Source organism: Rana temporaria, chromosome 7 (assembly GCF_905171775.1).
Source record: "Rana temporaria chromosome 7, aRanTem1.1, whole genome shotgun sequence".
Taxonomy (NCBI): Eukaryota; Metazoa; Chordata; class Amphibia; order Anura; family Ranidae; genus Rana; species Rana temporaria.
This window is the reverse complement of record NC_053495.1, coordinates 165,909,361-165,931,165: the sequence shown is the minus strand read 5'-3', so window position 1 is coordinate 165,931,165 and position 21,805 is coordinate 165,909,361. Positions and strand designations below refer to the sequence as shown.

The window sequence follows — 21,805 nt, the reverse complement described above, 5'->3', positions numbered from 1 at the left end:
CACTGCCCACAACGCTTCAAGAAGCAAAACCAGTGTGGACCTGTATTTATATTATTCAATGCATTCATCTTTAGCTGCTCTATCTCTAGATGCTTTCCAGTGCATTGTTAAACCACATCCAGAACGCATGCACTGTATTTGCCATCATTCCAATGGCCCTAGTGCACACCAATTTGGTCAGTCCAGTTTTTTCAACAACAGTAAAACATGCTGCATTTTTGGTTTCGAGTGCATTAAAAAATGCATGAAAAAGGGAACAGAATGCACCTTGCTCTAATGAAAATTAAGATTTTTCAAGTGTCGAAATAAAAAAGAGGAAAAAAATGCATCGTAACGCATTGAAATTGCATTAAAAATGCATTTAAAAATGAGCGTAAATGTGTATGCAAAAACACATCTACAAAGCTAAAATTCTGGTATGAAAAAACCTTAAAGTGGAGGTTCACCCCAAAAAAAAAAATTTTTAACATTAGATTGAGGCTAATTGCGGGAAGCGGAATCGGGTGTTTTTTTTTAATCAATGCAGTACTTACCGTTTTAGAGATAGATGTTCTCCGCCGCTTCCGGGTATGGGCTGCGGGACTGGGCGTTCCTATTTGATTGACAGCCTTCCGACCGTCGCATACAGCGCGTCACGAGTTTCGGAAAGTAGCCGAACGTCGGTGCGCAGGCGCCGTATAGAGCCGCACCGACATTGGGCAACTCATGACGCGCTGTATGAGACCGTCGGAAGGCTGTCAATCAAATAGGAACGCCCAGTCCCGAAGACCATACCCGGAAGCGGCGGAGAACATTGATCTCTAAAACGGTAAGTACTGCATTGATTTAAAAAAAAAACACCTGATTCTGCTTCCCGTAATTAGCCTCAATCTAATGTTCACATTTTTTTTTCGGTGAACCCCCACTTTAAGGGCACTTTTATTAGATTGGTGTACAGTGGGTAGGTGTGCCATTGCTCCTAGACTGGACCTTACCTTAACCACTTGCTTACCGGGCACATATACCCCCCTCCTGCCCAGGTGAAATTTCAGCTTCCGGCACTGCGTCGCTTTAACTGACAATTGCACGGTCGTGCGACGTGGCTCCCAAACAAAATTGACGTCCTTTTTTCCCCACAAATAGAGCTTTCTTTTGGTGGTATTTGATCACCTCTGCGGTTTTTATTTTTTGCGCTATAAACAAAAAAAAGCAACAATTTTGAAAAAAAAACCAATATTTTTTACTTGTTGCTATAATAAATAGCCCAATTTTTTTTCCAAAAAATTTTTTTTCTCAGTTTAGGCCGATACGTATTCTTCTACATATTTTTGGTAAAAAAAAAAAAATCGCAATAAGCGCTTACAAAATATGGGACAGAATTATTATTATTATTATTATTTTTTTTTTTTATTTATTTTTTTACTAGTAATGGCGGCGATCTGCGATTTTTTTTATTGGGACTGCGACATTATGGCGGACACATCGGACACTTTTGACACATTTTTGGCGCCATTCACATTTATACAGCGATCAGTGCGATAAATATGCACTAATTACTGTATAAATGTGACTGGCATTCAAGGGGTTAACACAAGGGGGTGAGGAAGGGGTTAAATGTGTGCCTGTATTGTGTTCTCACTGTGTGTGGAGGGGGGTGACTGGGGGAGGTGACCGATCTATGTCCCTATGTACAAGGGACACAGATCGGTCTCCTCTCTCCCCTGACAGGACGGGGAGCTCTGTGTTTACACACAGAGCTCCACGTTCCTGCTCTGTCATTACCGATCGCGGGTACCTGGCGGACATCGCGACCGCCAGGCACGCGCATCGGCATCTCGGGGACGCGCCGGGCCCGCCCCCCAGTGGCCGGGGGAATCCAGGACGTCAATTGACGTCCTGTTGGATATTCAGAGCCACCGTGAAGCCGTCATTTGACGATGGCCCGGGGCTCAAGTGGTTAAAGTTGGACATATTGACCTGTCTGGAACACAGGTGAGTGTCTGGTAAAAGCAGACTTTTAGTGCCTGCTCTAAGAAAGGGCTTTTGGTTTTGTATCTTTACTTGGTTTTGTTTTCATCCTTTTATATGTTGAAAACATGAGAACATTTCAATAAAATTTACCCTTTTACAGATAGGGCTTTACTGAAATTAGTTAAACTGACATTAAACTCAGGCTAAACAAATAATAAAAATTCTATTCAATTATGTATCCGTAACTCAAAAAAGTCCCTCCAAATTCCTTTTCTTTGCTGCTGTGATTCAACTTCCTGTTAGATCGTGGCTACGCTTGTTCTACAAGGTCCCAATTTATAAATGTAGCCAACCTCTCTCGCTCACTCCTGAGATGGACTATGAACTACAGCCTGTGGGATTTGTAGTGTGCATAGAGCCAAGGCTGTCTTGTTGATATCAATGTTGGGAGCTAGACTTAAAATCAGTTTACTGTATCAGATCAGGCAGTGATTGCGATTGGTTGCCAGTAGGGATGAGCTTCGAATTCGAGTCAAACTCATGTTCGACTCGAACATTGCCTGTTCATCGAACAGCGAACAATTATGGGTGTTTGCGGCAAATTCGAAAGGCCGCAGAACACCCTGAAAAAGTCTATGGGAGAAATCTAAAGTGCTAATTTTAAAGGCTTATATGCAAGTTATTGTCATAAAAAGTGTTTTTGGACCTGGGTCCTGCCCCAGGGCACATGTATCAATGCAAAAAAAGTTTTTAAAAAACTACCTTTTTTGGGAGCAGTGATTTTAATAATGCTTAAAATAAAACATTAAAAGTGAAATATTCCTTTAAATTTCGTACCTAGGGGGTGTGTAAAGTATGCCTGTAAAGCAGTGCCTGTTTCCCGTGCTTAGAACTGTCCCTGCACAAAGTGTAATTTCTGAAGGATAAAAAGTCATTTAAAATCACTGCACCCAAAAAAAAATGCTGTTTTTAAAACTTTTTTTGCATTGATATATGTCCCCGGGGGCAGGACCTGGGTCTCCAAACACTTTTTAGGACAATAACTTGCGTATTAGCCTTTAAAATTATCACTTTAGATTTCAAACGTTCGAGTCCCATAGACTTTAATGGGGTTATAAAGTTCACACAAACTTTTGGTTCTGTTCACAGGAACGGGGGGGGGGGTGTTCGGCACATCCATAGTTGCCAGAGGTTACAGTATATCATTACCACTTACTGACTGGTAGCTAGACTAGAGATTACAGAACACATTACGGCTCACTAATTAGTTGCTAGAGGTTACAGCACATGATTTCTTCTTGTTGATTGATCGCTAGAGATTACTGTACAGTAATACTGCTCACTGATTGGTTGCTAGAGGTTACAGCACATCATCTCTTCACTGCAGAGGGGCATAATAAACATATGAATACTGCCTTTATTTATATATGAATGCTGCCGGCCTAAGCTATTTACATATGAATGCTCCCGTTATTTACATATGAATTATGGTTTATATAAAAAAGGGTCTGCGGGTGAGTCATCTGTACACAAAAATAGGGCAGAGATGGGCAGCATTAGTAGCAGCACTTCACACAGAGATATCGGGACACAGCAAAGGATTAAAATTTCAAGGGACAAGGGAATTTAAACTGGGATAGTTGGCCGGTATGAGGCAGCTGTTTTGGGCCCCACAACAATGACAGGGCCCAGGACAGCTGCCCCTTTTTTTCCTGCCTTAAATACGGCCCTGCATAGAGCAGCACACATTACCACATTTAACGTGCACTGTGTATTTCAAACAGAAGGAAGTTAAGGTAAGAAGAGGTTCAGGAGCTCATGGAGGACATTACAAAAAGACAGCAAGAAACAATTTAATGAAAAATAGATTACATGGCTAAGAAGTAGTGGATGTCTTTGGATTTTTTTGACAGAATAAGGATATTGTTTAGTGTAACTTTTAATCATAAACAGGTTTGCCATGTGTTATTTTGTCTACTTCCTTCCTACACTACATCTGAGAGTACTAGGGCAGTAAAGTATATTGTAAAATTCTCACAATGAATGCTGATTATTCCTTAAAATGTTCTCTACATCCTAAATACAGTGACCATTTTTGTCTTGTGAAGGTTTTTTAAGGAAAGGATGGAAAGCTAACCTCTTTTCTCCTGGTTTCAGGAATGAATCGGTGGGTGACCTGTATGTGGGATGGTCTTTGGTCTCTCCCTGAGGGCTGCTGCAAGATTGAATGCGATGCTCCAACACCCATTCCCCATGCAAAGCTGATCACAACTCGCTGCCAACTGGGTAACCATGATGTGGGATCAACATGCAGATACAGGTGTAAGCCAGGCTACCATGTAGCAGAAGCACCTGAGCAACGACCTAGGAGGTTAAAGTTATTGTGTGCTTGTCTAAATTTACTACTAGCAGATGCTTTTGTCCTTTGAACAGTGCCTACTGTGCCTTTGTCTTAATCATTTTCAATTCTTTCTCTGACTTTCAGACTTCTCTTTCTAGTTAATGTCTTTTTCATGCTCTTCTCTATCAGTCATTTACATTCACAACAACCTCTGATCTTTAATTACACTGACTCTTCAAGGAAATGCGTGGTATTTTATTCAGATTATTTGGTTAGGACTTAAGGTGTTAGTTCACCTTAGTAAAAAAAAAAAACACATTATGAAGTTACACTATAACAAAACAGTGCCCTATGCTATTTAGTTCTTTTAACCATGCCTCTCCTTTGGTAACACACCCATGGACCTTATTCACAATAACAGCCACTGTTTTATATGTCTCTATCCATCTTCTTTAGCACAGAACTGGCAGAAACCAGTGGGACCCAGGTACACTCATATACTGTTTGCATAATATGGCTAGAAGTGGTGTTACTCTCAAGAATCTATATATTTAAGATTTACTATCTCAAAGATATGATATGGGTTAAATAAGAGTTCTTTTGACCAGAAGTGAAAGCTTTACTATAATAAGCATTTATTAAAGTATATACAAAGTCTAATCTAACACACCAAAACTATTTATAGTATTAAAGAAGCAGGAAATAGTAGTTTAAAATACAACGTATTTACATGGAGGGATATAGAGCATATTCCTCTAAAACATTAAAGTACAGACATATTCAGTTAGAGGTACCACTGACCCTTTTCCATAATTACCCTTTTAGAACCATCCTGCAGGGCATCCTTCCAAAAAGTGAGTTCCATTCTCCTCCCATCTTGAGTATATCTCTCTATGCTGATTTCTCATTGTATGGCCTAGCTTGGATCAGGATTGGAGGGCTTACTACATAAGTCAGGTCCCTTTCATGCAAATCCTGTTGACTATATCTGGGCAGGGCATTTAATAGAATTTTCCCAGAATTACAGGTGGGGCTATCTTCACTGCATATCCCAGCATGGGGTCAATTGAAGAGAGCAGGCTTAACTCAATGGAATTGTCTCTCCAAGCTTGTGGCTCCGCATAATCTACTGGTGCAGCTCTGCATAGTAACCACTCAGCTTCCAGGTTTTATTCCCAATTGAACAATTAATTAATTGAACAAGCCGAAGTTAGAAACTGATTGGCTCCTATGCACAGCTGCACTAAATTCTGGGAGCACAAGTTTTAGAAAATCTGCCCATCAGAGAGCTAAAATTTATCAGTATAGCTAAAAGCAAAATGTTTTCAGTTTTCGATACAGTGGAGCGGGATAAGAACACCTGTCAGGTTTCTATTGTTGCTGAGAGATTCACCCTCTCTATCTGTCCTGTTTACTGTTATTACTATGAATGAAAGTAAAATTAAATCTCAGATTACGGCAAGCAACCAGAACAGGATAATCTTCCAATTGGGACACTAGTTCTGGTGACCCTGAAGACAGCAAGAGATTTCCTCACTTTGGAGAGATTTCCTCTCACTTCCTGTCTTGATAATAGACAAGGAACTAAAGGAAAATCTCCCAAATAAAAAAAAATGCTTGCTGTAGCTGAAATTAAAGTTTTGAATTAACATACACTTTAAAGTGAAATAAAACATTCACTTTGACTCTCACACTAGAATGTGGATGAACACATGAAGAAGAGATTAAAGGAGAAGTCCAACCTCAGATCATTCAGCTGGGCTTCACTTATGGGTCACAGGAGTGCAATTCGTTTTGTACTCCTGTGACCCGTTTTCATCAGAGAGTGGTCTAAAGTCTGCTCTCTGCTGACATCACACAGATCAGTCCAGGCACCGCATCATCACGACTTTGGGAGTGTGGATCTGCCAGGTGCCTGGACTGATGGCAGTCTCAGCCTCTCAGCAAGTCGCTGAAAGGTTGAGATGGCCGCTTTCCACCCCTCCACAGCTCAGGGCTCCAGTGAGCATGGAGGAGCAGAGAGAAGAGATGATACTTAACAGCCAGCAGCTCTCCACTCCGGGAGGTGAGAGAACCGAGCCATCGGCGGTGTCTGGTGGCTCTATTCTTAGTGAAGAGGCGTCGGGGGACAGATGCAGCATCGGAACGATGCTGGATTCACCTTGTTAAGTATGATTATGGGATAAAAAATCCAATAATTCTCCTTTAACCTCTTTGCCACCGCGCTATAGACAAAACACGTCTACATCGCGGTGGAGTTATTCTGGGAGGACGTCCCTGGGACGTCCTCCCAGAATCCTCCTCTCGCGCGCCCCCTGGGGCGCGCTCCTGGAATCATCTGTGAGCGCCGGACCTAGAAGACCCGGCGCATCACAGATCGCGGTAAATTGCCACTGATATCGGCCGTTTACCACGTGATCGCTCCGTCAAATGACGGAGCGATCACTTGTAAACAAACCGGCGTCATGTGATGACGCCGGTTCCTCCCTCTCCTCTCTGTACCGATCGGTACAGTGTGAGAGGAGAGGGGGAGAGCGGGTGGCAGCAGCAGCTGCTGTGGCTGGATCTGTGACAAATGCAGTCACAGATCCAGCCATCCATCCCTCCCAGTGCAATACTCTGCAATACCAGCAATACTCTGCAATAACCCCCCCATACTCTGCAATAACCCCCCATACTCTGTGATAACCCCCCCATACTCTGCAAGAACCCCCCCCATACTCTGCAATAACCCCCCTTACTCTGCAATAACCCCCCCATACTCTGCAATAACCCCCCCTTACTCTGCAATAACCCCCCCATACTCTGCAAAAAACCCTTAATACTCTGCAATACCCCCAATACCCCACAATACCTGCTAATATGACAGAAACTAGTTTGTTTGTTTTTACAGAATTTTCAGTGTTTTTTCTTTTATAGCGCAAAAAATAAAAAACCAAGAGGTGATCAAATACCACCAAAAGAAAGCTCTATTTGTGGGAAAAAAAGGCCAAAAATTTCAGATGGGCACAATGTTGTATGACTGAGTAATTGTCATTCAAATTGTGAGAGCACCGAAAGCTGAAAATTGATCTGGTTAGGAAGGGGGTTTAAGTGCCCAGTGGTCAACTGGTTAAGTTGAATGTCAGAGAGTAGAATGTGGAGGGAAAATGTTTTTAATTCTTCAAACAAATTCAGATTTACAGTAGACAAGAGATTTTTTACTTGTTTCACTGCAGAAGGAATTGATTTTATTAGTATTATAGAAACAAACAGTCATACCAAAGGAGACTTAGTGTATTTACCAAAGACAGTTCTATATTCTCAAAGCAATTATGTAATCATGTTTTTTATGCTAAGCATTTCTCACCTTTCTCTATCACATCTGCACTCTACACAAATTCGGTATTTCAAACCTACTTCCATCTCCTCATTGCTACCAACTGTTAGAATGCATGACTGATGATGACACATTAACACTTACAGAGAGATTATTTTCTAAAACTGAACTTTTGCTCACTCGTACTTATAGTAATGTAAATAACTTATCTCACCCACCTCTCAAGCCAACTGTGTATGTGTCATATTTAATTTCTTATTTATTTATGAAGAATTATGTTCTAATTGTTGGCAGTTGCACTAATGAAACTCACTTGAATCACAAGGACTTGATAACATAGAGTTAATTTTGTGGACTTCTTTATTACTGCAGCATTAGAGTTTTAGAAAGCTCAAATACCTCCTGGACTCTCTAAGCCTTTGTTCTTGACCTAGTTATTAGTTATTTTGTCTGAAGATGAACAATCAAAGGAAATATAAAGTAAAAAAATCTATATAAAATGTGTGAAAAATGTTTTTGCTCAAACAAATTTGCTTGCAAGAGCGTTTTCCTGCTGAGTCTTGTACATGAGTACACAGTATAAAACAAAATCTGAGATTAGTCCTATTCTATAGAATATGTATCAATTGCTTGGAGGGCTAACTAATACTGAGTAGGTACTGTATATACAGTATATGTGTTAATAAAATACATTAGCATTTATCTGGATGCTTACAGACGCAGGTGGGTGGTTGGTCAAGCGGATCTGATCTGACTGATCTTTGGCATAAACAGGATTGAGTTCTCAATAAAGAAAAGCTTTCAGCCCAGCCTAGCTTTTGTGGCAAATCAAATCAAGGCAAGGGAGGAAGAGAAGAGTGGTGAATGCAAAGGGTGCCTTGAGTCACCAATTGGCAAAGGTGTTCCAACATGCAATTGCTGTTTCTCTGGACATTGATCAGCTAGCAACTGCCTTGCCTGGTTAACTTATCATCATTACTTTATATGACTGATTGGTTTGACTGATCTCATATGTGTTGACAGCTTTAGCCAACATTATATATTTGTATAAATAGTTATGCTGTATGTATATTAATATGGATAATACAGATATTACACTTGAAAGCCCAACTTTGCTTTTTAAGTTTTGGATAGAGTGGTTGAGAATAAGACCTTTTGTCAGATGTTTATTAATACCTGTGTCCACTTCTCAGGGGGTTTCCCTTCCCCCATTGAATATTCATACCCCATCTGCATATTTTCAGCATTTTTAGCACAAGAGATCAGCAATTGTAGCCTCTATATACTGTATCTATCCTGAATGATTTCTTTAAACAGTATGTGTAAAATAGTATTTAATAAATACCGTATTTAGTCACTATCACCTGATAAATTGTCAGTTTTGGATAGATTAGTGAGGGGTTGCAAATTCTGGTAGGTGTTTTTTGCTATCTATGACTTCATTGAGGACATTTTCCAACAGTACTGTACCAAAAAAATACTTATCTTGATAGTACAGGACACAGGTTGAGTATTCATAGACCCTGGGTTAAATGCTGGTACCTTCAGGTGACTGGACACTGGCAAGCTTTTCAGGACACGCCCTGGGCATCCCCCTATAACGCTACCCCACTCTGTGAGCCCTACATTTTTTGCTAGTGCCCTAAGGTGACTAACCTCTTTCTCCCTTACAGAGGAATCATTCTTAGCTTAACCACTATTATTTTCTCCTCAGATTCTTCAATCAACTTCATATCTTCTAATACAGCAGTAGAAGTAGTATATCCAGATTAGTGCAACCTCAGTAAAACCTTGGGGAATGCACCTGAATCCCATACTGTGGGGCAGCCTTTAAAGTTGTTTAGGGCACTGGATTAGAAAGGGTGCTCACTTCAGATCTGTATTCCATGCGTGTTAGCCACAGGGTGCTATACAGATCCATGTCTGTGGTCCATTCCTAAGGAACCCAGACCCATAAGACCCCTCTTGGGTTATGCTGATGGTGACATGAAGTCTGGACCTTATATAGGGACTGTGGATGTAGACAAGTAAGATAGGGTCACCCTGTATCTCTGATTTGTTACTGTAAAAACTGGAATTGTGTTTGGAATGTATTCACTTTACAGTGCAAACTTTTCAAACTTGGCTCTAAAACTCAACCACTCAGAGCTTAGTCTCAGGTTGATGACCAGGTGTTACATCATGCCACAGGTTTTACACTTTACCACCACCTCCCCCTACATCCAAGGTACCCAAACGCTTCCTTCCTCCATTTTGCTATGAGGACTTTGCTACAGGATGGCCTGCACTTAAAGTTGCTGTGTACTCCCTCTTAAGAATGCTTACCCTATTTTCACACCTTACTGCATGAGTACTCATATCATTCCCTGAAGAAATGTTGAAAACCAGGCAAAAGAAAAACAACAGGAACATTTTAGGCAAACATTTGCTCCGCCAAAGGGACACACAACATTTAACAAAAGTGGCAATGCTTCCCTTGCACTGGAGCAGGACCCAGTTTTAACACAACTTTCAGCATCTGATTCTTTCTCTAACTCAGGCATGCAACCAGCAACCTACCTCATCAAGGCAGTCTTATCTGCAACCATACTTCATATTGCCATTGCACACTTTCCTGGATCTGCTCTTGAGTTTGGGTGCTCGTAGCAACAACCAGCTGGATACTGGTATGCGTTAAATCTGCAACCATGTCACAATTCCTTGCAAACTAATGGATTTAATACAGTTGCATTTAATACAGTTAGCTTAAAAGAGGTGGAGATAGAAGGGAATCAAGAGGACCCAGGGGTGGTGTTAGACCAGGCCATGGAAAATATCTCTCCCCAGACTCCTACCTAATGTACAGCTTCATCCAATATGTTTTCCAATGTAGATAGGCTCACTGCTGCTGTGTGCAAAATCCTTGGTATTGTCACACTTGAATCTTCCCTGTTTTGTTTTCCCCCTTGGGTACAAAGAAATCTGCTAAATATAAAAATATACATTATTTTCTGGTCATGAACATATAGAATGGCAAATTTATGACAATAATGGTTGATCCAGAAAAAATATTTTGAGTAAGGCTTCTGGAGGTAAGTAAATAGCCAACTATAGCAAGGACATCGTTCAGTTTTGGTCAATGTTTTTATTTACAGGCTCTCTTTACCTACAAAAGCAGTTTTTGAAGATGTTCCATTATTCAAAGTTTCTGCAGAGACAGCATTTGAGATGCTCTTAAAGGCTCTCTTTACGTTTGCAAGCCCAGCTCTACAACCAGCTGTTGCTGCAATTTCTGTCTGTCCAACCAACCAAAACAATTTGTGGCTCAAATCCTAGTCAGCTGGACCTTCCTGTAAAAGATGGTTCACATGTGGATGTCTCTTTGATGAGACACTTAAAAAATTCATCAACAATGTCACAGGAGGAAAAATCCACTTCCTCAGTACTACCCTTAATGCTCTGCCCAGGTTTTAACTTCAACACTTAAAAGCTAGGTTTACCTTTTTTTATTATTATTATGAATGCACATCATTTTACAGGTAAATAAATGTGCAACTGCAGCCTGCAAAGCATTTCACTCATAAGTTAATTGTAGGTGCAATTCCAGGCTCTTCTAAACACTTAGTATAGCTGTCTGCCCATACCTCCCATATGGGCAGAGAGTTACTAAAGTGCAGGAAATGTCAACGAACTACAAAAGTACTCACCAGAGCCCTCATTGAGAACTACAAGCCACCTGCCATGCTGGTAGACAGATTTTGTAGTTTATTCATTCACAGATCACGGTGAATGAATGATGCTGCTGTGTGGGAGTGGGTGTTTTTAAATAGTGACAGTGGGTGAGGGAAAAAGATCCCTAAACATAGGTGTAACATTGCAAAAGGTGAACTTATCCTTTAAGTTCGGACCTTCCTTTCAGCATAAGACTGGGCCCACAAAGCCCTCAAAGCCCTCATCTGCAGGTTGAATCGGTGGTTGAAGGAAATTGTGGTGGGAGGAAAGAAAATCTAATAATCTACAGTAAATCCTGCTTTTGTTTTACTCTTTATTCTAGGTGTATGTTGCATCTAGCCACTCTTCAAGCATCTTGTACTACCTTAGAATCTTAACTTGGTTCTCTTTGCCCTGCAGAAAACACCCTTTGAACCCATCTGGGGAATCTTCTTTGATGACCTCCCCTGCAAACTGGCCTTCTTGGTTGCTATCATGTCTGTCAGACGTGTCTTTGAGTTAGCGGCTCTCTCTTCTAAGGAGCCTTTTTTCACAAAGACAAGACCAACTTTTCATCCTAAAGTGGTATTATCTTTGAAGACTTATGCCGCGTACAGACGGTCGTTTTTTGTGATGAATTTTTTTCCGAACATTCTTGAATTTTTTGTGTAGTTTTTCAAAACGTCGTTTTTTGTGTCAATTAAAATGATAGTGTGTGGGCAAAACAACGTTTTTAAACCCGCGCCTGCTTAGAAGCAAGTTATGAAGCTAGTTTCAATGGAAAAGAGTGCTGAACGTAACCGCGCTTTGCTAGAGCATTTTGAAAAAACGATGGTGTGTAGGCAACGTCGTTTTTGAAAATTAAGTTTCAAAAACTTCGTTTTATTTCATGATTTAAAACGTCGTTTTTTTTTTCATCACAAAAAACGACCGTCTGTACGCGGCATTAGTCCTGCCATCATTGTGCTCTGACCCAAGGCACTCAAAAGAAATCACTTTTTACTTTCCGGACCTAGTCTGAGCCATCAGAGTCTACCGTAAAGCAATAGCCTCTATTAGGAGGATGGACTCCTGCTTCCATCGCTTGGTGGATAAGACAATTAATTGCCAGAACTAACATTATAAAGGACAAAGCTCCTCCTTCACTTTTATGTGCACGCACCACCAGTTTGGTGGGTGTTTAATAGGTATTCCAGCACCAGGCCTCTGCTGCTTAGCTTTGTATGGTTGACACCGGGTCTTTTGTTTATATCTTTTCAAAGTTCTACCAAGTGATTGTCCAATGTTCTGCAGATGCAGCTTTTGACCACAAGATTATTTCTGTGTCACTCTGAACTCGGGTTGGTTGAACCTTGTTGTTGGGCCTATTAGCACAGTTCTTTTTTCCTGGTTGTTGCCCACCCTTCTCATTCATTTATTGGGGTTGTTCCAGGGTCTATGAATACTCAGCCTTAGTCCTGTACTGTACAAGTAAGATAAAAGGGATTTTGACCTGTATATTGCATATCTTGGAGTACAGTATAGAACAAAGGAAACTCCCCCCTTTCTATTTCTGGGTTTTGTAACATTGCTTGCTACAAAACGGAGCACTTATGGAGTGAGGTAATTATAGGGGGCACCCAGAGGGCATGTCTACAAAAGCTTGCCAGTGTCCAGTCACCTGAAGGTACCAGACTATATCCCACGGCCCAGGGCTGGACTGGGACAAAAATTTAGCCCTGGACTTCATCCAGACCTGCCCAATTTCATTTTGAGTGTCCCCATCGGCACCCCCTTACATCAGAGTGTCTTCAACAACATCCTTCATACATCAGAGTGTCTCCAACAACATCCTTTATACATCAGAGTGTCCCCAACAGCACCCCCTTACATCAGAGTGTCCCCAACAGCATCCTCCTTACATCAGTGTCCCAAAAGCATTCTCCTTACAACAGAGTGTCCCCAACAGCACCCCCTTACTTTAGAGTGTCCCCAATAGCACCCCCTTACATCAGAGTATCCCAATCAGCAGTCCCCTTACATCAGTGTCCCCATCACCAGCAGCCTCCTTACATCAGAGTGTCCCCATTACTAGCAGCCCTCTTACATCAGAGTGTCCTCCCTCTCCTTCCCCTCCCACGTGTACTCACGGTTCTCAAGACAACATCTTGTTTCTCTCTCCAGTCATGTGATAAGTGACAAGTGGTAAGTGGAGAGAGAAAGGAAAGTCTGCCAGCTGGAGGGAGCAGAAAGCCTAATGCCGCGTACACACCATCACTTTATGTGATGAAAAAAAACAACACTTTCTGTGAAGTAAAAACATTTTCAAAGACGAAGTTGCCTACACACCATCGTTTTCTCACAATGATCTTGCAAAGTGAGGTTACGTTCCACAACGTTTTACCATTGAAGCTTGCTTCATAAGTAGCTTCTGGGCATGCGTGGATGAAAAAACGTCTTAGAAAACGACGTTTTTTGCTACACACGGTCAATTTCTGTGAAGTAAAAAGTGCACTTTTGAAAAACGACACATAAAATTGAAGCATGCTTCAATTTTTTTTGGTCGTTTTTTACAAGACATAAAACGACGTTTTCCCCCACACACAGTCAATTAAAGTGACGTTTTTAAAAACGTCATTTTTTTTCATCACATAAAGTGATGGTGTGTACGCGGCATAATCCTCTCCCCAGCATGTGATGGCAGCATCTCCTCCTGACAAGTGAAATCGTGATCACTCACTGTCAGTGAGGAGCGACTCCAGGAATGCACCTGACTGGCCCACTGAGCCATCGGCCCACCGGGAAACTCCCGGTAGTCCCGATGGCCAGTATATACCTGCCACGGCCTGTGTATACTTAGTATATGTGATATGCTGTACTCCAAGATATGGAATTTGTAGGTAAGTAAAAATTTCCTATTTTCTGTTCCAAGTTTCTATCCCCACTGTAGAGATTTCCCATTACTTCTTATCCCACTGCTCACAAGACAAAAAGTGTTTGGAAATGTTCTCACTGGGGAAATAGATGGCAATAAAAACTAGAGAGAGGTTCTATCACTTTGTAATGCTAAATAAGACAAAAAAAATTAAGTTTTTGCTGCAGTTGAGATTAAGGTGACATTTTTTATTACAGGAAGTTCCTGAAAATACACTGTCTTCAGACCGCTCTGTGGGATGTTGGCCGATGCATTCCTATCCTGTGTGAACCCTTGCCCATCATTCTCTGGGGAATGTACAACTGTACCCGTGGACTAGAGGTGGACAGCAAATGTACCTTGTACTGCGGATCTTACACGGTATGAGCTAGATACCATTTCAAATGGAGCTTTATCTGTAATGGCACTAGAAATCGTGATTTTCAATGCAGTGCACTCTGTATTGTAGTGTTAGTGATGCAAGATTCAGTATGCATGGTTTGCTTTAAGGATGTTAGCGCTGTACTTGCTGTATTTGGTTGGTATCTTAAAATCACACATGTTAAGGTATATCTAAAGTCAAAACTTTTTTTAATATTGGATGGAGTACTGGAAGTTAAAACCACTGCCAGTTGTGTTTATTTTTGTTTTTTTGTCATCTGTGTATCCTTAGGGAGATTTCCTTTCACTACCTGTTCTGTAGACTTAGAAGGAAAAGGATACCCTTTCAATGTAGGAAAATCCCAATTAAGCTCTAAGCACTACTCCAGGCTGCTGCTCACCTGGCTCACTAATCACTGCATCACCACTTACAGTGGAAGCTCAGTCCATCAGCTGCATTGAAGAAATACAGATAGCTGAACTTCTTGATGTTTTTTTTTTCCGTAAAACCACTACATGGATAGAGGCCAACCGTTGGGGACAGGAGAGGACAAAGCATTTTGCTTATGATTATACATTGGTTGGGTAGGAAACGCGTTATTCTCTCCTGCCCCCACTGTTTGCATCTGTCCTTGTAGTGATTATACTAATACTCCTAATAAAGTCATCAAGAAGTGCAGCTATCTGGATTTTATCTTTGTCCTCCAATGAGGAAAACCCCTGTTAGACAATTGTCCCCTCTATTCCTGTTCTCAGAAACAGGCCAGTGACAATGGTAATCAGGGCACATGGTACTTAATTATTAACATTTTCTTACTTGCAGTGCAAATTGCTATAGCTATAAAAAACAAACAAACTTGGAAATGATAGCATATTGTCAATAAGTATACATTTTAAAATATAGTAGTAGCATGTCCATAAAAGTATTTTATTATGAAATCACTTTTTTTTTCTTGTTTGCTGTTTGTAAAAAATTGGACCAAGTGAACACCTGGTGGCAGTTTCTGTTATTGCCTAACCGGTATGTGATCACCTAGGAGGAGGACGGGTTGGACTATCTCGGTACTGATAGCATTGACACATATAGTATCATAAAAAATTATTTATTACATATAAAATTATACAAAATTCTAAAAAACACACATGCAATACCCCACCCAAAGACAAAAAGCTACTACTGGTGGGTGACCCCGTGAAGTTTCTGTTGCGGTGGAGTAAAGCAGTATCCTCTACCTGTTTCGCAGACTCAGCCGCTTCTTCAGGAGGAATAATCTGTATAGCAGATAATGCAGTAAACAAAAATATAATAAACAGCATACAAACAATAATACATAATATACAAGAGATTATGTGCAATCCTTGTTTATAATAAAGAGATCTACTCACCCAAAATAGGGCCGTAGGCTCATAAATACCCCCCCCCCCCCCCGTGGCGGACGAGGGGACATGTAAGTGCCACTCTCTAATAAAGATAAAGATGCTTTACTCCACCTCAACAGAAACTTCACAGGGGATAAATAATTTTCTATGATACTATATGTGTCAATGTTATCAGTACCAAGATAGTCCAACCCATCCTCCTCCTAGGTGAACACATACCTGTTAGGCAATATCAGCAACTGCCACCAGGTGTTTACTTGGTCTGATTTTTTACACTCAAATTTGGATAAGTGCCAAATTATTATTGAGCTCTACATGAGTCTATACTCAAAATGTTGTTACTTGTTTGCTGTTTGAAATGTTGATTTATTTTAGTACATTTGCAGGTTTGTAAATGCTCCCACTAATGGCCATATTTATATCAAAGCATATGATTATCAATTCTGCATAAAGTGATTGTAAATGATAATTTTTAACGTAAAAACATGTTATACTTACCTGCTCTGTGCGATGTAGCCCCAGTCTTTTTTTTCTGGCGCAGCCCTGCCCCCTCCTTATTGGCTGTGATTGAAAGCAGCAGGAGCCAATGGCTGCTGTCTCTCAGCCTATGAGGAGGGAGCAAGCCAAGAGAGCCTCTGCTCTCATGCACATTGCTGGATCAAGATTGGGATTAGGTAAGTATTTAGGAGGGGGCTGAGGTGGATCTGCATGTAGAAGTTTTCTTAGGTCAATGCATAGAATGCATTAAGGTAAAAAAATGATCTACCTTTATAACCACTTTAAGGACTGTTGGGATAATCATAGTTATGGTGATCATAGGCAGCCAAGTTTTTACTATAATTCCATCACTACTTGTGGTAACTGTTCATGAGTTTTATACCAGGATATAGCGTGCTTCTGGTTTGTTATTTCTCACTGTCAAAAGACAGGGTCCAATAAACACATTCCAGCTGTCCGGAGGGAGTGATTGACTTACTACTCTGCATGTCAGTGAAAGGCAATGTTTTCCTTTTTTTTTTTTGTATATGATTTTGCCCATGGCTCCTGTCTTCACATGTATTAATATGAGGGGTTGAACGGAGAGGATGTGCATTTTCCTTTTTCATTAGAAGCTCCTTGGTTTTCTAAAGGAGGGAGAGGACAACTGACCTCACATCTACTCATTTGTCCCAATGTAGTCACTTTCTGTATGAGAGAGATGCCTGCATTTGGGTTTCTAGATCTGCCTATCTGCCACAGCGAGTACAAAAAGTTCCTAATCTTCTTGTTGGAGCAAAAAATAAACAGTACATTTAGTTAGTTTCCCCAGAAAAAAATGGAGAATGTGGTGGTTCAGCTGTGTTCATGACCTAATTTTTGAGCAGAAAATATCTCATCTCTACATTTACCATTTGATGGCACTGCTGGACTATCCCTGCCTGCATAAGAAGCATGGGAAATGAGGTGTTGAGCCAGCAGTCTGACACTAGTTCTCTGAAAGCAGATCAATTGACAGCACCTTTATGTGTTAAACAGTGAGCTGCAATTATGACATGAGGAGGAATTTTGTGTTAGCTTAATCATCAACAATGTGCTAATGCAATCTGCCACACCTCCTTCACTCAGTAATTATTGCTTTAGACCGCATTCTAACCGTGACCCCTGTCAAACTTTTCTTCACTTGCAGCAACATTAGTCCTCACATCTGTATTTCTTTGTGGGCTAGTGCAGATGGTGGGATGGGTTCTTGTCCGGTAGCATTGTCAGAAAAGGAATGCGTGATGGTTTGGCTTTCTCAAGGGCTGCTGTTAACCTTTTCTGCATGTCTCTGAATTACTCCTACATTCTGTAATTTTAAATCAGGGCAGGAGAATGCATATTCAGGCAAAGGTCAATGACCTGGTATGGCCTGATTAGCTAAAGGGTGAAGTAAGGTAAAGTAAACCTGTGTTCACTTCAAACCTAAAGTTGTATGCAGTGCAATTACATTACCATGATTGGATGCCTGAAGTTAAAGGGGTTGTAAACCCTCACAAACAGGTGAAACTAGAAAAATTAGAATATTGTGCAAAAGTTCATTTATTTCACTAATGCAACTTAAAAGGTGAAACTAATATATGAGATAGTTCCAGCCGTTATTTGTCATAATTGTGATTTGTCATAAAAAGATCTTTACGGTCGGCGAATCAAAACCGTCTTATGCCGAAACCATATAATTTTGCGGCAGCTGGTGGAAAAACTCTCCAAGTCTTTGGTGTATTCCTATGGAATAATCTTCCTGAGAGTATGCGGAAAATGAACTCGCTAACTCATTTTAGCAAGGTACTGAAGACTCACTTACTTTCCAATGTATATGAATAAGGAACATGTGCTATTTACTACTAACCAGCTAATCAGTCTGCCCTGACTTGTTGCTGCCTATTTAAATGTGGACTGGTATTCTGCTTCTTCAACCTTTCTTTTTTTTTATTTCATGTTTTTCCCTCTGTTTAGATGATCCTCCTTGTGCTATTTCAGTTGTTATTTATTACTAATCGATTTTGTATGTGATATTTGCTATGGTTATTTCTTTGATTATCAGTATATGTATTTGGTCTGTCTAGCGCTTAGGCACAGTTTTTGAACTGTATTTGGCGCTTAACAAATAATCAAATCAAATTAAATCAAAAATCAAATCAAATCAAATTATTATGGCTTACAGCTCATGAAAACCCCAAATCCACAATCTCAGAAAATTAGAATATTGTGAAAAGGTGCAATATTCTAGGCTCAAAGTGTCCCACTCTAATCAGTTAATTAAGCCATAACATTGGCAAAGGGTTCCTGAGCCTTTTAATGGTCTCTCAGTCAGGTTCAGTAGGAATCACAATCATGGGAAAGACTGCTGACCTGACAGTTGTGCAGAAAACCATCATTGACACCCTCCATAAGGAGGGAAAGCCTCAAAAGGTAATTGCAAAATAATTGGATGTTCCCAAAGTGCTGTATCAAAGCACATTAATAGAAAGTTATGTGGAGGGGAAAAGTGTGGAAGAAAAAGGTGCACAAGCAGCAGGGATGACCGCAGCCTGGAGAGGATTGTCAGGAAAAGGCCATTCAAAGGTGTTGGGAACTTTCACAAGGAGTGGACTGAGGCTGGAGTCAGTACATCAAGAGCCACCACACACACAGACGGATCCTGAACATGGGCTTCAAATGTCGTATACCTCTTGTCAAGCCACTCCTGAACAACAAACATTGTCAGAAGTGTTTTACCTTGGCTAAAGAAAAACAGACCCGGTCTGTTGCTCAGTGGTCCAAAGTCCTCTTTTCTGAGAGCAAATTTTGCTACTCATTTGGAAACCAAGGAGCCGGAGTATGGAGGAAGAATGGAGAGGCAGACACTGCAAGATGCTTGAAGTCCAGTGTGAAGTTTCCACAGTCTGTGTTGATTCATCTGCTGGTGTTGGTCCACTGCGCTTCATTAAGTCCAGGGTCACCGCAGCCGTCTACCGATTTTGGAGAACTTCATGCTTTCTTCCGCAGACGAGCTCTATGGGGATGATGACTTTATTTTCCAGCAAAGTCCTGCTGGAAAATAAAGTCATCATCCCCATAGAGCTCGTCTGCGGAAGAAAGCATGAAGTTCTCCAAAATCGGTAGACGGCTGCGGTGACCCTGGACTTAATGAAGCGCAGTGGACCAGACCTGCCCACACTGCCAAAAGCACCAAAACCTAGTTCAATGACCGTGGGATTACTGTGCTTGATTGGCCAGCAAACTCACCTGACCTAAACCCCATAGAAAATCTATAGGGCATTGCCAAGAGAAAGATGAGAGACATGAGACCGAACAATGCAAAAGAGTCTTCCATAACACCTCAGCAGTGCTATAGGCTGATGGCTTCAATGCCACGCCGCATTAAGGCACTAATTGCTGCAAAAGGGGCCCAAACCAAGTACTGAGTACATATGCATGCTTATACTTTCCAGAGATCCAATATTTGTTCTATGTACAATCCTTGTTTTATTGATTGCATGTAATATTCTACCTTTCTGAGATTGTGGATTTGGGGTTTTCATGAGCTGTAAGCCATAATCATTACAATTATGACAAATCACAGCTTGAATTATCTTGCTTTGCATGTAATGAGTCTCTCTCATATACCAGTTTCACCTTTTAAGTTGCATTAGTGAAATAAATGAACGTTTGCACGATATTTAAATTTTTCGAGTTACACCTGCATACCCAGTGAAGTGAACGGCCTCAGATGACACACATAGATGAAACAAGTCCTCCTTAATAGGTTTTACTTATTTATTGGCTGTCTTTTCTTCACCAACAACCCTTCAAAGGGACAGATCCTGTTAAAAATCTTTCTTCATTTGTCAGGAGCACAGAGGAGGGGTCGGAGAGGCTGCAGTTACAGTGTGTGAAAGCTGATTTGAGGAAAGAAACACACCCCTCCACACAGCAAAAAAACTGTGTTTTGAATAGACAAGCTCCGTTCTAAGCTCCCTCCCCAATACAAATGTTATCTCATATGTTGGAAAAACTTCTCAGACGTGACTCAGGCTGATAATAGATTAACAAAGCATCAGAGAAAAACAACACTTAGGCTGGCCATACACGGTTAAAATCGCTTCCTGCTGAACCGGCCCGAGATTCAAACCATTAATGGACAGGCTGAATCTCCCAAGTTGATTGATTAATCAATTTGGGTACAAACAGCCTTCTGCATTCTCTTGCGATTATCGCTAGTGGCTGCTATACCCGTTAGCGATAATCACTGTCTTCTTCCGACAATGGTTCGGCAGGAGGGATTCCTGCATTAACTCTTTCTTTGTTGATGGGGGGAATAAAGTTAATTTCTTTCCTGCAATACGTCTTTGGCCAGCCTTAGATCTTTGGAGAGATAAGTAATCACTACAGATATACAGTATGGGCCAGATTCACAGCCAGCGGGCGCAACGTAACTTTTCTGATTTAAGTTACACCGCCGCAAATTACACAAGTTAGTGCCCGATCCACAAAGCACTTACCTGGAAATTTGCAGCGGTGTAACTTAAATCCGTCCGGCGCAAGGCGGGCCCAATCGAATGGGGCGAGTCCCATTTATATTAGGCGCGCTCCCGCGCCGGACGTACTGCGCATGCTCCCGACGCTATTTTCCCGATGTGCTTTACGCAAAGTTACATTGCGCCGAGTTTTGTGAATCGCGACGGGTAAAAAAGAGATGCGGCGGGAAAAATTAAAAAAATAAATAAAAATTGACAGCGACACGGGAAAGAAGGGTACACTTTTACATGGTGTACTAAATTTACACTTTGTAAAAGGTACCCTATCTTTGCGACGGCAAACTAACACTTACGGCGACTTAACGAAGGGAAAAAGCTTCATGGAATCACCGTAAGTGCTAATTTGCATACCCGACGCTGGATTACGACGAGAAATGCCCCCAGCCGCGGCCGCAGTACTGCATCCTAAGATCCGACAGTGTAAGACCATTACACCTGTCGGATCTTAGGACTAGCTATGCGTAACTGATTCTATGAATCAGCCGCATAGTTAGAAACAGAGATACGACGGCGTATCAGTAGATACGCCGTCGTATCTCTTTTGTGAATCTGGCCCTATGTGCTTTGCTCATATTCCATGACTGAGGTTTACAATCACTTCAATGCTTCCTGTTTTCACTTTTTCATTTTAGTAAACAATCCTCCAATATTTCACAGTGAATGGCACCATGACTAGTAGGGCCCCTTTCACATAGGTTTTTAATTGTATCCACCTTTCATTATTTCAGATGGGCCTGATCGTAAGCTCTATGCATGTCTACAGGTAGGCATATGTCAATGGTGTCTATGTATATCTGTCTACCTCCAAGTCCATC

At 41.1% G+C, this 21,805-nt stretch overlaps 1 protein-coding gene across 2 annotated transcripts in view; it reads left to right on the top strand.

The window, feature by feature from the left end:
• PAPPA2 (pappalysin 2) overlaps positions 1-21,805 on the top strand; it is a 364,705-nt gene that overhangs the window by 283,194 nt on the left and 59,706 nt on the right. For both annotated transcript variants that reach the window (XM_040360367.1, XM_040360366.1), the window contains exons 17-18: positions 4,108-4,321; positions 14,412-14,574. In XM_040360367.1, the coding sequence (XP_040216301.1) occupies positions 4,108-4,321; positions 14,412-14,574 (377 nt within the window). The remainder of the gene's footprint in view (positions 1-4,107; positions 4,322-14,411; positions 14,575-21,805) is intronic.